The 16401-nt window shown below is 40.6% G+C and overlaps 1 protein-coding gene across 6 annotated transcripts in view; it reads right to left on the bottom strand.

Annotated features, from left to right (window-relative positions):
* LOC6560487 (muscleblind-like protein 2) overlaps nucleotides 1–16332 on the bottom strand; it is a 127781-nt gene extending 111449 nt beyond the window's left edge. For 2 of the 6 annotated variants that reach the window (XM_043214784.1, XM_043214790.1), the window contains exons 1-2: nucleotides 15914–16331; nucleotides 15085–15117 (exon numbers count right to left, since the gene is read on the bottom strand). In XM_043214784.1, the coding sequence (XP_043070719.1) occupies nucleotides 15085–15117; nucleotides 15914–16102 (222 nt within the window). In that variant the 5' untranslated portion in view covers nucleotides 16103–16331. Of the gene's footprint in view, nucleotides 1–15084; nucleotides 15118–15913 lie in introns of all 6 variants that reach the window. The other 4 variants (XM_043214788.1, XM_043214792.1, XM_043214780.1 and 1 more) reach the window with 3 other exon arrangements.
* Nucleotides 16333–16401: the final 69 nt, after the last annotated feature.

Genomic DNA, 16401 nt, shown 5'->3' with positions numbered 1-16401 from the left:
AAGTAACTGCCTTTTGCATTTGCCCCCAACTTCTTCTTCTTCTTCTGGCATATGCCTTAGACACACACACACACACACACACAGAGAGATATTCTCAGATATGTATGCGTTCATTGTTCAGCGAAAGTGGTTTTATGTTTATAAGCAAATAAATTACTGTGTAAATAGGTTAAATTCTCTCGCATGAGCATTGGAATGTGCGCCAGCCACCAAGCAGTATCCTGGCCACTTCTCTTTCCCCTTACAGTACAAAATATTCCAAAACTGGCGCCAGCTGCACATGAAGAATTTACTCTTCGAATTTCTAAATGTGCGGCTCGATGTGTGTGTGTGTGCGAGTATGTGCCATGTGTGTGCGAGTATGTGCCATGTGTGTGTGTCTTAAGGGACCTGTCTTTCTCTTGCGTGACGTTTAATGTGACAATTAAATTTCATTTTGAGCAAGACTTAAATTATTTTTCATGCTTAGGCACAGGCTGGCTGGCACAAGGACCCCAAGGACATGTCAACGAAACGAGCCAAATCTCCGACGATTAAGTTGAAATGTATAGGAGAATTTCAGTTTACTCTGTGTGTGACTACGCAAGCAATATGGCATGTACGATATGTGTTCATCAACTTGATAACAAATCGAAGGCAGCTTTCATTTTGTTTGGCATCCATCGAGTTCACTTTAAATAAATCAGCTTTATTTGTATTTATTTAAACTTCTTGTGATGACAAACATTTAACACATATGTTGGCCATAAAACATCGCTTTTCATCCGCTTTCCCAGTTTATAACTTTGTGACATATCCTCCAAGTGAAAAATGATACATTTTTGATGTGTCTTCTTTTTAGTTTTCAGTTTTTAGTTTTTGAGAAATTATTAAATAAAAGTGTAGAAATAATTACAAAAAATGCGACAAGACAAATAGCAGCAGCAAAAGTTGCCGAAAATTAAAGGAAAGTAATTAAAAAGTGCGATTAAAATCAGAGGGTGACAGCAATAGAGGAAGGAGGAGAGCGGAGAGAGAGAAGAGAGAGGAGAGAGAGACGACAGAGGAAGTGCAAATTAAAATGAAACGAACTTGCGCAAATTGTTGACGCTAGCCATTAAGCTTAAAGCTCAAAGCTGTGCGCTGTCAGCGCTGACGGTATGAAGTCGACGAAAGGATTTAAGCCAAAAATAATGATAATAATAATAATTATGAGTGAGAGACAGATTGTCACAAGTTGTCAAAGTAAATGTGCAGAGGGCGTAATAAGCACGAGCGGGTTGCCTCCTATAAGCTGCAAGGGCATGGGCATGTTGATGGATGATTTCTTATTGTTGTTGTTGTTGCTGTTGTTGGTTCTTCTCGTTGTCGTTGTTGATGTAAAAAAAAAAAAAGTTTGCCACAAATTGTTAAGCAATTTCCGAGTGGGCCAAGTGAGGGGAGGAGCAATGTAAAAGTGTTTTGGCATGACATAACTTATGCATGACCTTCTTGGCATTGGCAGACAAAAATAGCTTACTTATGAGGAAGTCAAAAAGATCACACAGAGAGAGAGAAAGAGATGGAGAGAGAGAGAGAGAGAGAGAGAGAGAGAGAGTGAGAGAGAGAGAGAGAGAGCGGGAGAGAGAGAGAGAGAGAGAGAGAGCGCGCGAAAGAGGCAAATAATGAAATTGAAATGAGTAGTTTGCTCTTGAGAACAATTTATACATTATTTATGTGTAGCTTGTCACAATTATGCTGCAACTGATTGTAGATTGATTTCTCATAGAAATGTCGAGTTTAGTTAATGTGAGCAACTTTGAGAACTTGCCATATAAGATAGATGAATTGTAATATTAACTATTCCGCAGAGAATACAATCATTCAAAAGAGTCAATTCAAATCAGATGACAACACATTATTCTAAGCATTTCCAAGTTTCCCATATGTGACTGAATTAGTTCCGCACACACTCACAAACACACACACACACACACACACACATAGATAGCGAAGCGCAGCTGTTGACATTTATGATGCGAGCTACGTTTCTGTTTCTGTACCTTGTCCTCCAGGCCCATTACAACACACAGCAGCGCCCACTTGAGCCCCAGCCGAGAGATGCACACACGCACATAACACACACGCAAATCACACACACACACTTCATATATTACTCATACGCAGCATAGGCCAAATTGTTTTCAATGAAGGTGCTCTCAACCTCTTTACCCGCAAGACAACTTGGCCGAGCCTGCTCCGCTCTCCTCCCTCCCCATTCAACAACAACAACAACACTTGAGCCTGCCTATCTGCCTGGCTTAAAGCAGGTGTGCGCTTTCCTCTGTGAGTGTGTGTGTGTGTGTGAGTGTTGCCTGCGAGTGTTTTTATGCCACTCAAGTGTAAGGTAAACAAACACAGACACAATGCGCAGACAAGACCCAAGGAAAAGGTAAAGCGAAATTGTAAGCGAAAGACCCACATTTGCCTGCAAACTATTATAAATGTTGACAATAATGGCTTTTTAAGCCCATTTTCACTGTATGTGTGTATGTCTGTGTGTGTGTGTGTGTTTTGTGTGGGGTCTCGACAATAAATGTCATTTAAATGAATGCATGAATTAAGAAAGCAACGCGCCTTTAAGCACTCTTAGATAATCTACAACAAAAACAGGAAATCGTTTTATAACCAACATCAATTATCGCAGTTGTCGCAGACTGGTAACTAAAAAGAAAAATAAACTCACTGGTCGAAGTGGGAGGAAGGAGCCACAATCATGTCAGTGCATAACAAATTGGTCAGCCTGTTTTTAATTGCTGAGCTAAGCTAACATCAAGACAGACAGATGGACAGACAGCCAGGGAGACATCGACTACAAGCTGCTGGCAGCAATAATCGAAATCAAATTCATAAAGAGTGGTAGCTAATCCTTAATCTCTAGCCAAAAGCCACAAGTAGCATATGCAAATCATGTTTGACAGCGCAAAATGGCAAGAAAAAATTAAAAAGAAAAAAATAGCGGACACACACACACACAGCATGGCTGTAACTTTGTGTCTCTATGATACATGACTCTTTGTGCAGAGATTATAATGCCGCTGATTGTTTAATCGCTTGGAAAGTGATTGAAAAGTTGGCTATAAGTCGCCGTCACGAGAGCAAAGCACTGTTCGAGATAGCACCACACACAGATGGAAGTTTAAGTGTGTGTGTGTGTGTGTGTGTGTGTGTGTGTTTATGTGCGATGGTGAAGTATGGCTGCAAGTGAGTCAGTCAAGTGTGACCAGAGCAGTTAACATTTACCATACGCCAACATTTGAGAGCACATTCAAACACGCCAAGGGAAAAGGTTTTGTTTTTCTTCTTTTTTTTTCGTTTCAAAGATGTGAAAGATAAAGAGTAGTTACGCTCAGAAATACCCTTTAAGTGAGTATAAATTTAAATAGAAAACAGATCAAGATTTAAGTATGTACTATTATTTATAATTTATGGTTACAGTTTAAGATATGCACACGTGCAATCCGAAAGTGTTGCCTTTCAAATTTTGGCCCATTTAAATGAACATATTGCAAAACTACATTCACTTCCAAATCAACACAAAATGCAGTTACATAGCAGCCAGCCAAGCTGCTGCCACTCGAAAAGCTGCCTGCTACAAGCGCGCAACTTGAACAATCAACTCGCGAGTGCAGCTCGTGACGCACTTGTGGATCAAAAAGGAGCAATGGAAAAAATATACATATATATATAAATATATATATATAAGGAAGAGTAAAAATCAATAAGCCAACATTTAAGTAAGCCGCTGTCACAACAATGCGCAGCTAATGCGACTACTTTTAGCCTCTCCCCAGCCACAGACCGCAATAATACAGTGAGTGATATAAATATGCGCACATCTTCGCTCGATGCGACAATGCGGCGCCACTTTGATGGCTGCGTATCTCTCTGTGTGTGTGTGTGTGTGTATGTGTTTGTGTGTGGGTGGTTGGCGCTATATTTTGTATGTGCATAGCCAGAGCATAGTTATAAACAGTAAAACTGTCTAAAAACTGCTGGCACAATTCAAAAAGGATAAAAATCTCTCGCCCCAGCGACAGCCGTAAATCATGGCGCAAAAGCGTCGAGGAGACTCGAGTTCCATTTCAATTTTTATTGTTGTCGTCACTCGCCGGCCCCTCTTTCTCTGGCTCGCTGATGCTCGCAGTCTCTCCGACTCTTTCTCTCTCACACTTTTGCCTACTTTGCTGTGGCAGTAAACATACCGAAAATGCTTTTTGAATTGTAATTTTTTTTTTCGTATTTTTTTCCTTGCCTTTTCTTTTTTTTTTTGTTTTTTTTTTTGCTATTTTTTCTACTCAGCTGCTGCTGCTGACGTTTGTCGCTTTTGTAGCTGCTCCCATTCCTCGCCGGCTTTGATAAGCGTGATTGAATTGATTTTTCTATTTCTCCATATATACATATATATATATATATCTACATTCTTTTTTTTTATTTGTATTTATTTATTTATTTTTATTTTATTTTTTTGTTGCGGCACTTTGCTGATGGATATCAATTGAAATGCTTAAACAGTCGCTTTGCGCATTTTCAATTTTAAGCTAAATAAAATATATATACGTATATATGTATTTTTGTTGCTCTTAGCTAGGCAAACTTAAATTGTGCTGTCACTGCTTTAGTGTACTAGCATATTGATTTCAAATACACACACACACTCACACACAACATATTCACACACGCACATTCATTTGCCTTCGTCCTTTTTGTTGTTGCTATTTCGTGGCTGAGCCTCTAAGCAACCATAGCGGAAGTAATCCATTGATTGCGCATCTTTTGCCAGAACCTTGTCCTACACATATACACACACATATGTGTGTGCGTGTGTGTGTGTGTGCTCATGTGTGTATCTATATATGTGTTATCGTATTGGATTTGTGCTCCGTGGCACGTGTAGAAATTGTTTGTCATTGGCCTGATGAGTGTGCTTAAAATGTTATTGATATGGATATGAATGGATATGTTTTACGGGCGTTTTTCAAGGTAATTATCAAACAGAATTTTTGTTAGAACTGATATTATGTAATGTGTTCTTAAGTAACAGATGCTGTTGAAGATTTTGTAAGTTAAGGTAACATATTTATTTTGTTTGAAACAATGTTTTCGTATCCAATTTCTCTGTAACTTCAACTAATGCTTTATCTCCAGGCAATTGGCTATCTTAACAACTAACAATTTTCAATGTCGTTTGTCTATGAGTTCATCAGCGACTACAAAAGAAACTTTGCCATAGTTTTCCTGCCAATCACACACACACACTCACACTAACACACACATAGAGCTACAGTTTTTGGACGGTTCTCTCATAATATGCAAATTGAATGGGGGAAAAGCGACAATTTCCCTAGCTTCCAGCAAACTAGAGCCCCCTGGCCTCTCATTGTGTTCATTGTGTGCATTGTCGCTTCGCAAACACAATTCAAGCACTTATTCAAACATTTATCGATCTCGTTGTTGATTAGCATTTTTGTGATGCGATTGCTCGTTTTTCATTACACAATCAAACACAAGAAGCAGCAGCAGAAGCAGTAGCAGAAGCAGACCAAAACAAACAACAATCAAGCCAAGTCGTATTCGAAACCTGCCCGATGTGAAAACATTTCGGGTCACCCACCTGTCTAAGGATGCTTCTCCTACTACTTCTCATACTTCTCTCGACTGTAATTTGATGCGCTTGTCTTGTCCCTCAACTATTAAGTAAATTGAAAATCTCTCTCTCTCTCTCTCTCTCTCTCTATCTCGCTCTCTCTAACATAGAGACACTCACTCTCTTTCGGTTGAGTATTTTCATTTTCTACTTATTTTTAGAAGAAACTCGAAGCGGAAATAAGTTGAGTTTTAAATAACACTAATGGACACCGAAAATTTAACCGAGCAAAGTTTTTCAGATGAACTGGCTCTGGGGCATTAGTCATGGCATTTGTGGGCACACAGATTCTGGCTATAATCACCATCATCATCATCAGCATCATCATCATTCTGCATCTGCATCTACATCTGCATAGTGGTTATTATCATCAAATAGTAGTAGCCGTAGCAAGCTCACTAAATAGCTGCGCTCGCAAGTGTTGCCACAAAATGTGTGCACAAGCAAACTTTTGACCATAAATTATGGCATTTATTCAAAGGCAAACCCGTTCGGTCAGCCGGCAGACAGGACTTTGACTGGTCACAGATACTCACGTATATATATATATATGTGTGTGTTTGTGTGTGTGTGCAACTGCAACTGCTCATCGTTGCAGGAGCTCTGTTGAATATCCTGCTGGCTGCTTGTCTGCTGGCATTCACTCATTTAGCAGTACGCCCCAAAAGTGAACTCCCAATTCGACAGACGGCGGCTGTTTTCGTAATTCTAGTTCTACAATTGAAGTTTTGACCACTTTGAAATTGAGTTGCTCGTCAACTGGCTGCTGCTACTGCTGCTGCTGCTGCATTTGAGGGAATAGAAGCTCAGCCTGCGGGCCTCATTTCACAATAGGCAGCCAAGGCCTCAACATGTCAGCAACAATAACAGCAACAACAAGGCGCATAGCATAAAAAGCGCAAGTTGCGCCAATGGCGCGTGCAACTTGAAGTCGCCTGCCGCATGCCGCAGCTTCATTAAAATTGCAGCAGCAGCAGCCAGAGTTTGGGGCAATGCGAGACGTTGAATGTACAATGGCCTAACGATGTCAGCACACAATGGCGAGCACACAATATCGGTATGTGTATGCCAGAGTGTGTATATATTTGTTTGTGTGTGTGTTGCTTGATTGTGTATAGGTGGAGGCTGCTGCAGAAAAAAGGCAATAGAAAATTCCACAATACACCCGCAGCAGGCAAGGCGAGGCAAGCGGCGAGGGATAAAGAATGGGGCAACTGCGGCAGAAAAAGCGATAGTCAAGCAATCGTGGCTTGTGGCAGAAGACGGTGACATCCTAGCCGAGTCCAAGACGTTGCTGCACAGTGCAGCGACTTTGATAAAAACAACAAACAAACAAAGTGCAATCAAATTATTTACAATTTGCTGCCATCAATAGATATATAGATAAATCTAGCATAGCTAATGTTTAATGTTTTGAAAATACATTTATAATTCAAACACTCAAAATTAAGTTTGAATATAAAATGTTGGCAGCATTTAGAACACATATCAAGCGCAGTAAGCAACATAAAATTGTTAATCTTGGACCACTGTGCAAGGAGGATTTTAGCGACTTCGACGACAACTCGCGTGACCTGAATTATTGGTGGCATATTGCCACTCATTGACTTTGCCGCAATGCCAGCGGCAAAAGAAAATGCTGCAGCCTCACAGAATGTAGAGGGGATCGATTTAGAAAATGCGAGAGAGAGAGAGGGAGAGGGAGAGAGGGAGAGAGAGATAGACTCAGAGTGAGAAAGATGCTGGCCAGAAGGAAACTAGTGGGAACTTAAAGCACTCTGCGCAAACAACAATTTGCGACGCTTTAATCAATTTCTGCTCAAAAATTTAACAGTCAAGAATGAAAAGAGCCTGAATAGCCTGAATGGGGCCACAGCTTCTCCTAGAGCTGCAATGGGGACGACGACAAGGCTGACAATTGTTTGTTGAGAGTTTGTCAAGTGTAAAAAGTCGCAGCAACTGCAACGAATGCGAATGCAACAGGAGCCGCAGCAGGTTCCTTTCATCCTTTGGCTGTTGCTGCTGTTGGGACTGCTACTGCTGCTGCTGCTATTTCTGCTCCTGTGTATGTGTGCCTCTTTCACATCCTTACAAATGTGCCGCTGTATGCTGCTGCTTTGTTTGTTTGTCTCGCTTTATTTCTAGCTTCGCTTGCCGCAGTTGTCGACATTGCGGTTTAATAATGTGTAAAGTCAAAGTTATTTGATATGCCCAAACACACACACCCACACACACACACACACATAGAGAGAGAGAGAGAGAGATTTGCTCACACACATATGTCCTGGGTTTCTTCTTGCTGGTTCTTTGTCATTCCTCACACACCCGCCCAGCAATTCTTATGCTTACTTTTCTTCTTTAAATTTATTGGGTTTTCTGTCTGCCATTATTTGTTAGACACTCATTCTTCTTCTTCGCTTCAGCTTCCTCTTCCATTTCTTCGTCAGCTTTGGCTTTCTATAACACGTTTCATTTCATTTCATTCCATTCCGTTAGTTCGCATTCGCGAATTTTCCGTGCCGCTCCGCAAAATTGAAAATAAATTGAATGACGTTTTTATTGATCCCGATTTTCGTTCAGCGCTTGAAGCGTTTTTCTCCCTGTTTCCACAAGGGTTACACCATTTTGACGCTTAGCTGTCGTTAGAAGACTCACAATGATTTCTGGCTGGTTGGTTAGAGGAAATGGTAAGGCACGTGACGTGGACTATCCGACAACGATTTGTTGTGGTCGCAAGCTTTCAAGCAATGCACTCATTTTTATGTTGATAAATACATCTAAATTTACCCGAAAAAAAGAGGATATGAACATAAATCCGATAAATAGTCGAATAACTTTTATAAAGATGCTAATCTATTAGTCAAATCATATTATTAAAACGATTCATTTTGATTGCAACTCCTTTATCTATGTACTACTTTTAATCAAGATGAATACTACTATATATATATATCCGATAAAAGTGGATGACTCTATTCAATCATAAGCCAATCATTTAAATCAACTATGCACAACAAATATTCATCGAACAGCGCTGCCATATAAAATTGAACTAGTATTCCTTGTATTCAGTTGCATTCTTTGTTGCTGCGACTTAATGCTAATCCACTTGCAATCAAGGACTTTCTGGGAATTATGCATTGGACTGTCGCACAAGGCAAACGACTATCAACTTTATGAGCAGCCTGTCAAGTTGGCTTGGCTCCCGGCTTTTTCTAACCCGCCGCTTGATTGACAATCATATGCATATATAATATGTCAAATGAAATGCATTTCTGGGCAAATCCAATGCACATCAAAATTGTTGACAAGTGAAAAGCCTGGAAAAGTTATCAGTTTCCGCCGTTGGCATCAACTTATTTTCATATGCACTTTTGACACTTTTCGTCGAGCTAAAATAGTGCATTAGCGCCCCCCACATGGGCGTGGCAGCGCATATAAACTTACGAAGCCCAAAAAAATACAAAAATGAACAAGAAAACGAAAAACTTGTGTTATTTCTCAGCGCAAAGTTTTTTGCCAAGCTGCAGCTGAAGTCGGCGCATTTATATTCATCGTGGCCCAGCATTAGTTTATATTTGTGCTGGGGCAAGCTTCTGCACCCCTTATAAATGCGACATGAGAAGCAGAGTAATGTGGCAATGGGCGAAATGCGAGGAAACCAAATTTGTTTGTTGGTCAGGATGTTGAAAAGTTGGGAGCTGGGAGCTGGGAGTCTGGATTCTGGAGTCAGACGGCAATTTGTCAGGCTCGTGACTGTGTTTAGCTGGCCCCCCTCCCCACCATACTCGATGCGATGCGATGCCCTGCGTCTGTTGCTTCATTTGTTGGCTTAAGTAACTTAACAACTTTACGCTTGCAGCTCGCGTACGCGACGTCCTCTCCTCTTGTTTATATTGATAATGTGCCATTTATTTTATTTAAGACATGCCATGCCCGCTCGATTTGCCGTCGACAACGCTGCAGCAGCAGCAGCACCGGCAGCAGCAGCAGCAGCAAACAGCAGTCACGTTCCCGGTCGAGGTGGGACGCCGGAAGCAGCCAGGACGAATGAATTGTGTAGGTTTCAGCAACTGCGAAATGACTGCTCAGACGACGACTTGCACATGTGTGCAGCAGCTTCCCTCCCCTTTTGCTGTACATACTTTTGGCTGGGCAAGGACATGCCACAACTTGCTGCTGCATAATGCATTAAGTGCTGCAGCTCCTGCGGGCTCCTGACAACCAGCTGCTGAGTTATTGACTTGAAGTTTGTTGCTGAATTTGAAAGTGCAACGTGTGTAAGGCATAACAAATTAGCGGGCGGAACCTCTTCCTCTCATCCTCTCTCTCTCTCTCTCTCTCTTTCTCTAACTCTCATAATCCCTCACTGCTTCTCCCTCCCTCTGCCTCCATCACTTTCTGTGCGAGTCAATGGATACTTGAACACAGATTTTCACAGAGCTTTAGAGGTGGCGAACTTAAGCCGGTTAGCTCATCGCCCACCCGGCAAGTGTCAAAGCGAGTTTGAGAATTATGTATAACCCTGATGTTAATTGGAAATGGAAATTATGAAAGAAAAGTCCCTGAGAAAACTAATAATCGATAGTGAAAAGTGTAATCTGTCAAGCGGATTTTTCAAGTGCACAAAAACAGCTGCTGTGAAATGTATTTGTTTTGCTATTGGTATTATTGGTGAATAACATTTTCAAGTTTCATTTTGCGTTTCATTAATTTTGTAAGCTTATCGTCAGCTCCGACATTATGGCAGATATAATTCGTTCGATGAGCTGCAAGCAATTTCCAATTTCATCTGCTTGCGAATGACAGCCAAAAACCAAATACAAAGTTTTTGCTTGCCTTCTTTCTTTCTATCTATCTATCTATCTATCATTTCAATCATTGAGTCTTTCATTTATTCATTCATTCATTCATTCATTCCGACCGCACTTTAAGCAAACTATTGAGCCAACTTGAGGGTCTTTCCATTTCGCCATTGTGTGGTGCGCTCTATTTTGCAGCTTCGACGAGATGCGCTTTGTATGAGCAAAAATAGAAAAACAAATTTGTATTTAAATTGGATCGTCGCTTTTTTTTTTTATTACCACAATTGTTTATTTTTACGATAAATATTGTGTGTGTGTGTGTGTGTGTGTGTGTGTAAAACTCTTTGTGTTGCTTATTATCGATTTCAATGCTATTCTGGTTTAATGGCAAATTGCTTTCCCAAAAAATTTGAAGATAAAAAAATGAATAGTAATAATAATAATAATAATGCATGAAGGAAACACGAGACACATATAATTAGCAATAATTGGATGACATTGAATATCAGTGAATAAAAATCGAAAGCAAGTTGCAAATTCATTTCTCGTTGTCTTTAAAATGTAATTATCAAAGTATTTCCGTGTGGCACGAGCCGCAGGCCGGCCGGAAATTTGAGCGTCAACTGCGAAAATGGCATAGAAATAAACAGCATCGGGCAAAAACTACAACAGAATAACTTGAAAGTGTCGGGCACATTGTTTGGCATTACGTCTCTACTTGCCACTGGCTCCCCAACCCCCTTCCCGCCCCTCCCTCCATCCAACTGTGCGGCGTTTACTTTGTGCCGGAAGAGTTGCCATTTTCATATTCTTTTGCGGCGCGCCATATTCTTTTTTCTTATTATTTCATTTATTTTTATTTTTTTTTTTTTGTTTGTTTTTTTTTTTTTGTTTTTTGCAGCTCATAATTTGCGTGGCATGAAACTTGACTTTTGTTGGCCGTGGGGCAATCGTGGAAAATATGTTGCACAGCACAGCGGCAGTGTTGAGAGTATAATAGAAAAATAAGGTGCCACACAATATGGCCGAGAGAGCTTTACAGTTGGTTAAGTAGCAAAAGCGCGCGAAAGGCGAAAAGGACGCCGAGTGCGTCCAAGCCAGCCAAGCCGGGATAAAGTGGCACCAAAAAGCACAGCCAACGGCACCAACAAAGGAGCAGCGAGCACCAGCACGTGGCATGAACAGAGGCAGAGGCAGAGGCAAGGAAAGGCCGGTGGCCAAGCATGGCGTGAAAATTGTTGTGACAAGAAAATTATAAACCGGAAAATGTTTTATGTTGTGGCTCTGGCAATTTTTACTACTTGCAAGAGAGAGCAAGCAACCGAGCGAGCGAGAGAGAGAGAGAGAGAGTGAGTGAGTGAGCTGGGAAGAGTGCCCCCTTTTCCGTTTTCATGTAACCTTGTGTTAGCCTGCCATTTTCAGCTGGCTCATTGTGGTCAAATTAAATTGAGAGGAAATTAACAGTGAAATGATGCCAATTTACTACAAAAAAAAGGGTCAGTTTTGGGCACAATTTGCAAAGGAGAAAAACAAACAAACAAACAATATTGAGGGCTAAAGGTTAAACTCCAAATGGATTAGCTCTTTGGTCGATTAGTTAACAATTCCCCTTAAGCGTTATCAATAAGCAGCTGCGGCTGATCCCAAAAGAAGTTAATTATACTAAATTCGGCTTAAAGGCAGATAGCAAATATAAAATGAATGAATAACATCAGTTTTTGCAGCCTTCTGCGCTCGGCTACAAGTTTAAGTGCAGCACAAAATCTGTCATTGACCCAGTTTGTGACTAACATTTTATTGAAATGAACTTTAGATGAGTTGCTCTCCTTTACCCTGAACCCATTCAAAATGTGTTGCAAAGGTATAATAGTTTTGTGCAAAAATATGTAACGGGCAGAAGCAGAAGCATCTATGTGTATTTTTTGTCGAATACCCTAGGCAGCTGTGTGCAGAGTATCTTGTCGTCGAGCTGACACGACTAACACATTAAGTAACTGGTTTAAGCTGCCATCCTGTCGGAAAGGCTGCCTACTCTCTGCCCGACACGGCAAATGCCATTAGAAAGTCTACAATGCGACAACTTAACTATAAATTAGTGTCGTGGCCACATGGAAAAAGTTCCTACACACACACACACACACACAAATACACACACAGAGCTATGCATACATGTATATATAGATGTGTGTATATAATGCCCGTAGGCCTCTTGTCCTTAAACTGGTTGGCATCCATTATATGCTGGTTACTTGCACGTTTAAGTTCGTTATACATTTAAAACCCAACTTGTCGCATGCCTCCCGTTTTATGTGTCAAGCACACACACACACAGAGAGACACACGTTCACCCACTCTGGGGGGGTAGGGGGGAAAAAAGAGGTGAAAATGAGTACAAACACACTCAGCTACAATTACAACACTCAAAGCCTGAACAAAAAAAAAAAGAAAGAGCCGTAGAAGAAGCAAAGTGTGCACGTCATGCGGCTGGGGCAGAAAAACTCGCTGAGCGAACCAAATTGCTGGGCAACTTTACTGCATAGTTAATTAATAGGATAACACAATTAATTTGTGGGCAATGAATGTCTGAGCTTTATTTGCCAGCTGCCTACCAAGCAAAAACTTCTGCTTCCCCCATAGGGACCACTACTGACGACTACTCCATATATACTCACACACAGATACACACAACACACACAACACACACATACATATGTATATATATATGTATGCATATCCTTTCGCTTTTCACCAGCAGCTGTTACACGCTCATTTCTGTTGGCCAGTTTATTGTGGGCATAAGGCCGTCCGAAGTAGTAGCTTATCACTTGCCACAGCTGCGACTCTTGGGCCAAGTAATTACCAAAGGTTTACGAGATTTCAAGGGTTTGTCTACCCTTGAGCTTAAGTCAAGTTTTCAAAAATTGTGTTAGTAATAATCTTAAAGACACTTAAGTGTAGCCCACACTTGAGCTAATCCCACCGATTACCTAGTTGTACTTTTAATTGGCATTAGACTGAAAAATTGTGGGCCAAGTGCGGATAAGAAGCAATTGGACGTGAAACATGTGTTATTTTTATCCACAAAAATATTGATTAATCTTAAGAGAACAAGTAAGAAAGCTGTAGTCGCATGAGCTCAACTGCAAGATACCCTGAACAGGATGACTGTGATTTGGCCTCTCGAATAATACTCTATGTAAATTAATCTAAAGCAAAAATGTTACACTGAAAATCTCACATGCAACTGCGGATAATTATGACTTTAAAGGACGCGGAAATGCTTTTATTACGGCGTTCTTCAAACAAAATTTTAATGCTCACTAAAAAATAAAACAAAATAAGGAAACAGAGAGAACAAGGACTATAACTAGAAGGACCCCAGCCTCAGCAGTGGCAGTGGCTCAATTAAGGGCACTGCTCGTGAGGACAGGCGTGAAAAGTACAAAAACAAAAGCGCCCCCAAACAGCAACAGCAACAGCAACAACAACAGCAACCAGCTACTTACAAACATCAGTTTTAACTATTGTTTGCACACTCGACTCGAGATGGGCGCAAGGAGAGAGAGAGAGAGAGAGAGAGAGAGAGAGAGTGGAGGATGGTCTGGGCCAACTTTAAGGCTCGACTCCACGCTTTGGGGTTTTGTTAAAATAACAAAAGCGGCCGCCGCCGTCGCCGCCGCAGCCGTTAACCAAACAAGTGGCAAATGGCTGACGCCTAAAAAGGCAGGCGGCAGTCAGCAGTCAGCAGGCAGCAGCAGCAGCAACCAACCAACATTTTCCAAAAACGTAATTTTTTATGCTGTCACAAATTTGACGATGATGACGTGCATGATGATAATGATGATGATAAAAATGTTCGGGCGGCATTTTGTCAGCATTAAACAAGTATATATAAAATACTTTACTTTATGTTGCCATTTTTACATAGTTGTAGCCCAGCACGAGAGAGAGAGAAAGTGTGTGAGAGAGAAAGCAAACAACAACAAAAATCGGGCAACTTAATTTTCCGCATAGCCCACGACATTGTCAAGGTATTGTTTCGTCCTTTGTTTTTCCCTTGTTGTGGACGTCAAGCTGGGCGCACCAAAAACAAAAACACAAAAACAAAGTGCTGAAAAATTATTGTAAAAAAAAAAAGAAAAGAAAAACAAAATAGGAAACACTGCGCCTCATTCTTTCAGGCTTTGACGCTTTTGCTTTTTATGCGTTGCTTTTCCAATAAATTTTTCTCTCCTCTTTTCTTTTTTTTTTTGTTGGTGAAAGCTAATTTTCGCCGTTTCAGCTTCGAATATTCAATATTGTTCACTAAAGGACAAAAGGACGCCAGAAAATATGCTTTGATTTTGTGTTTTGAAAACGTCAATAGCGCTTAGAGGCCAGTGCGAGTAAGCCAGCTCGTGAAACTGATCAATAAAGGGAACTTTGGTTGGGTGCAAAGTTTCTGGGGATGGAGTGGGAACAGTTTAAAACATTCTTAAATATTAAAGGGCTTAAGGAAAGAAGGTCAGCTTTCGAATATATCACTAAACAATTAATGAATGAATTAAAAATCGTATTTAAACACTTAATATCAATCAAATGTATATCTATATATATAAATATATATAAGTTTACCTTGTAGTTATCCATGTCTAACAGTTGCGCCGCCTAAAACCACTCAGATTGTATTATTTGTAAAAAATCTTTTACACAGTTTGAGTTGCACGTGATTGGATAGTTGTTAACGATTTCAAGTCGATTTTTTGTTTCCGATTCATTGACTATTATTGTTTATTTTGATCTCTGATACTCTCTGGCACTAAGCAGGCTCTCCATTATATATATGTATATATATTATATATGTAATCAGGCAAAACGACTAGACAAAAGCACAGGCGCACCACATTCACAGGCATGATCAAGACAATAAGCTGCTGCCGGGTCTTAAGGTTGGCAAGCTTTCACAAGCTTTCTCTCTCTCTCTCTCTCTCTCTCTCTGTGTCTCTCTCTATCTCAGAAGTCTAGGCTCCAAGGCGCATTAGGCAGCGGCAGTGGCGGAAGAAGACAGAGACATTTTGACAAAGAGTGAGCGAGAGAGAGAGAGTGTGTGTGTGAGAGAGACAGACAGCCACTAAGCTTCAACTACGTTTATATATAAGCACAGAGTATTTACCAAAAATAAAAATAAAAGCACAAAAGCACAAACAACAAAAGCGCGACAAGATCAGTTTTTATCATTTTCATTTTTTTTCTTGGTGTGGAAGGGGCCTAAGGAGTTTGGTCTTTTGGGGGAGGGTGGGGTGGTTGGTAGAGTACTTAAGCCATGATGGATTAAAGTATAATAGTATAAAGCTTACAAGCTACATTCCATACATATACACGATAGAAGCAGAATGGCAAATGGGTTTCATGTGAAGGGGGATTTTTTTTGTTGTTTTTTTTTTGTTTTGTTTTGGGTACTGACCTTGATACTGTCATAGCAAGCGGTAACCTTGCCGTTCTGCACTTCGACATTGGCCGGCGGATGGGCGAACTTGCATTCCGTGTCCTGGCGAGAGCATTTGTTGCGCTGAAACTCACGGCACACCTCCAGCTGCAGCCAGCGCGAGTCCTTGCCATTGAGCAGGCTGTTCACATTAACAACGTTGGCCATCGCAAGCGCCAGTTCTTCAGTATATTATATATATATATGTGTATATAATTTGCGGGGGAGACGATACTATATATAAATAGATATAGCTTAGCTGGCGACTAGAAAATGTTGCGCGTTTTACTTTATGACGTTGGCTTTGAATACGATTTGCTTAAACAGCTCTTAGCACAGTAATCAGCACCTATATATATATATAGGGTATACACATATATATATTTTAGCATAGATGGTAGCGGTTTTTGTTTTTTTTTTATTTTTTGTATGAGTTCTTGTTGCTTTTTTTTTTAATTTTTTGTAGC

The sequence above is a fragment of the Drosophila grimshawi genome, unplaced genomic scaffold (assembly GCF_018153295.1).
Source record: "Drosophila grimshawi isolate 15287-2541.00 unplaced genomic scaffold, ASM1815329v1 contig_1367, whole genome shotgun sequence".
Taxonomy (NCBI): Eukaryota; Metazoa; Arthropoda; class Insecta; order Diptera; family Drosophilidae; genus Drosophila; species Drosophila grimshawi.
This window is presented reverse-complemented; position numbering and strand designations above follow the sequence as displayed.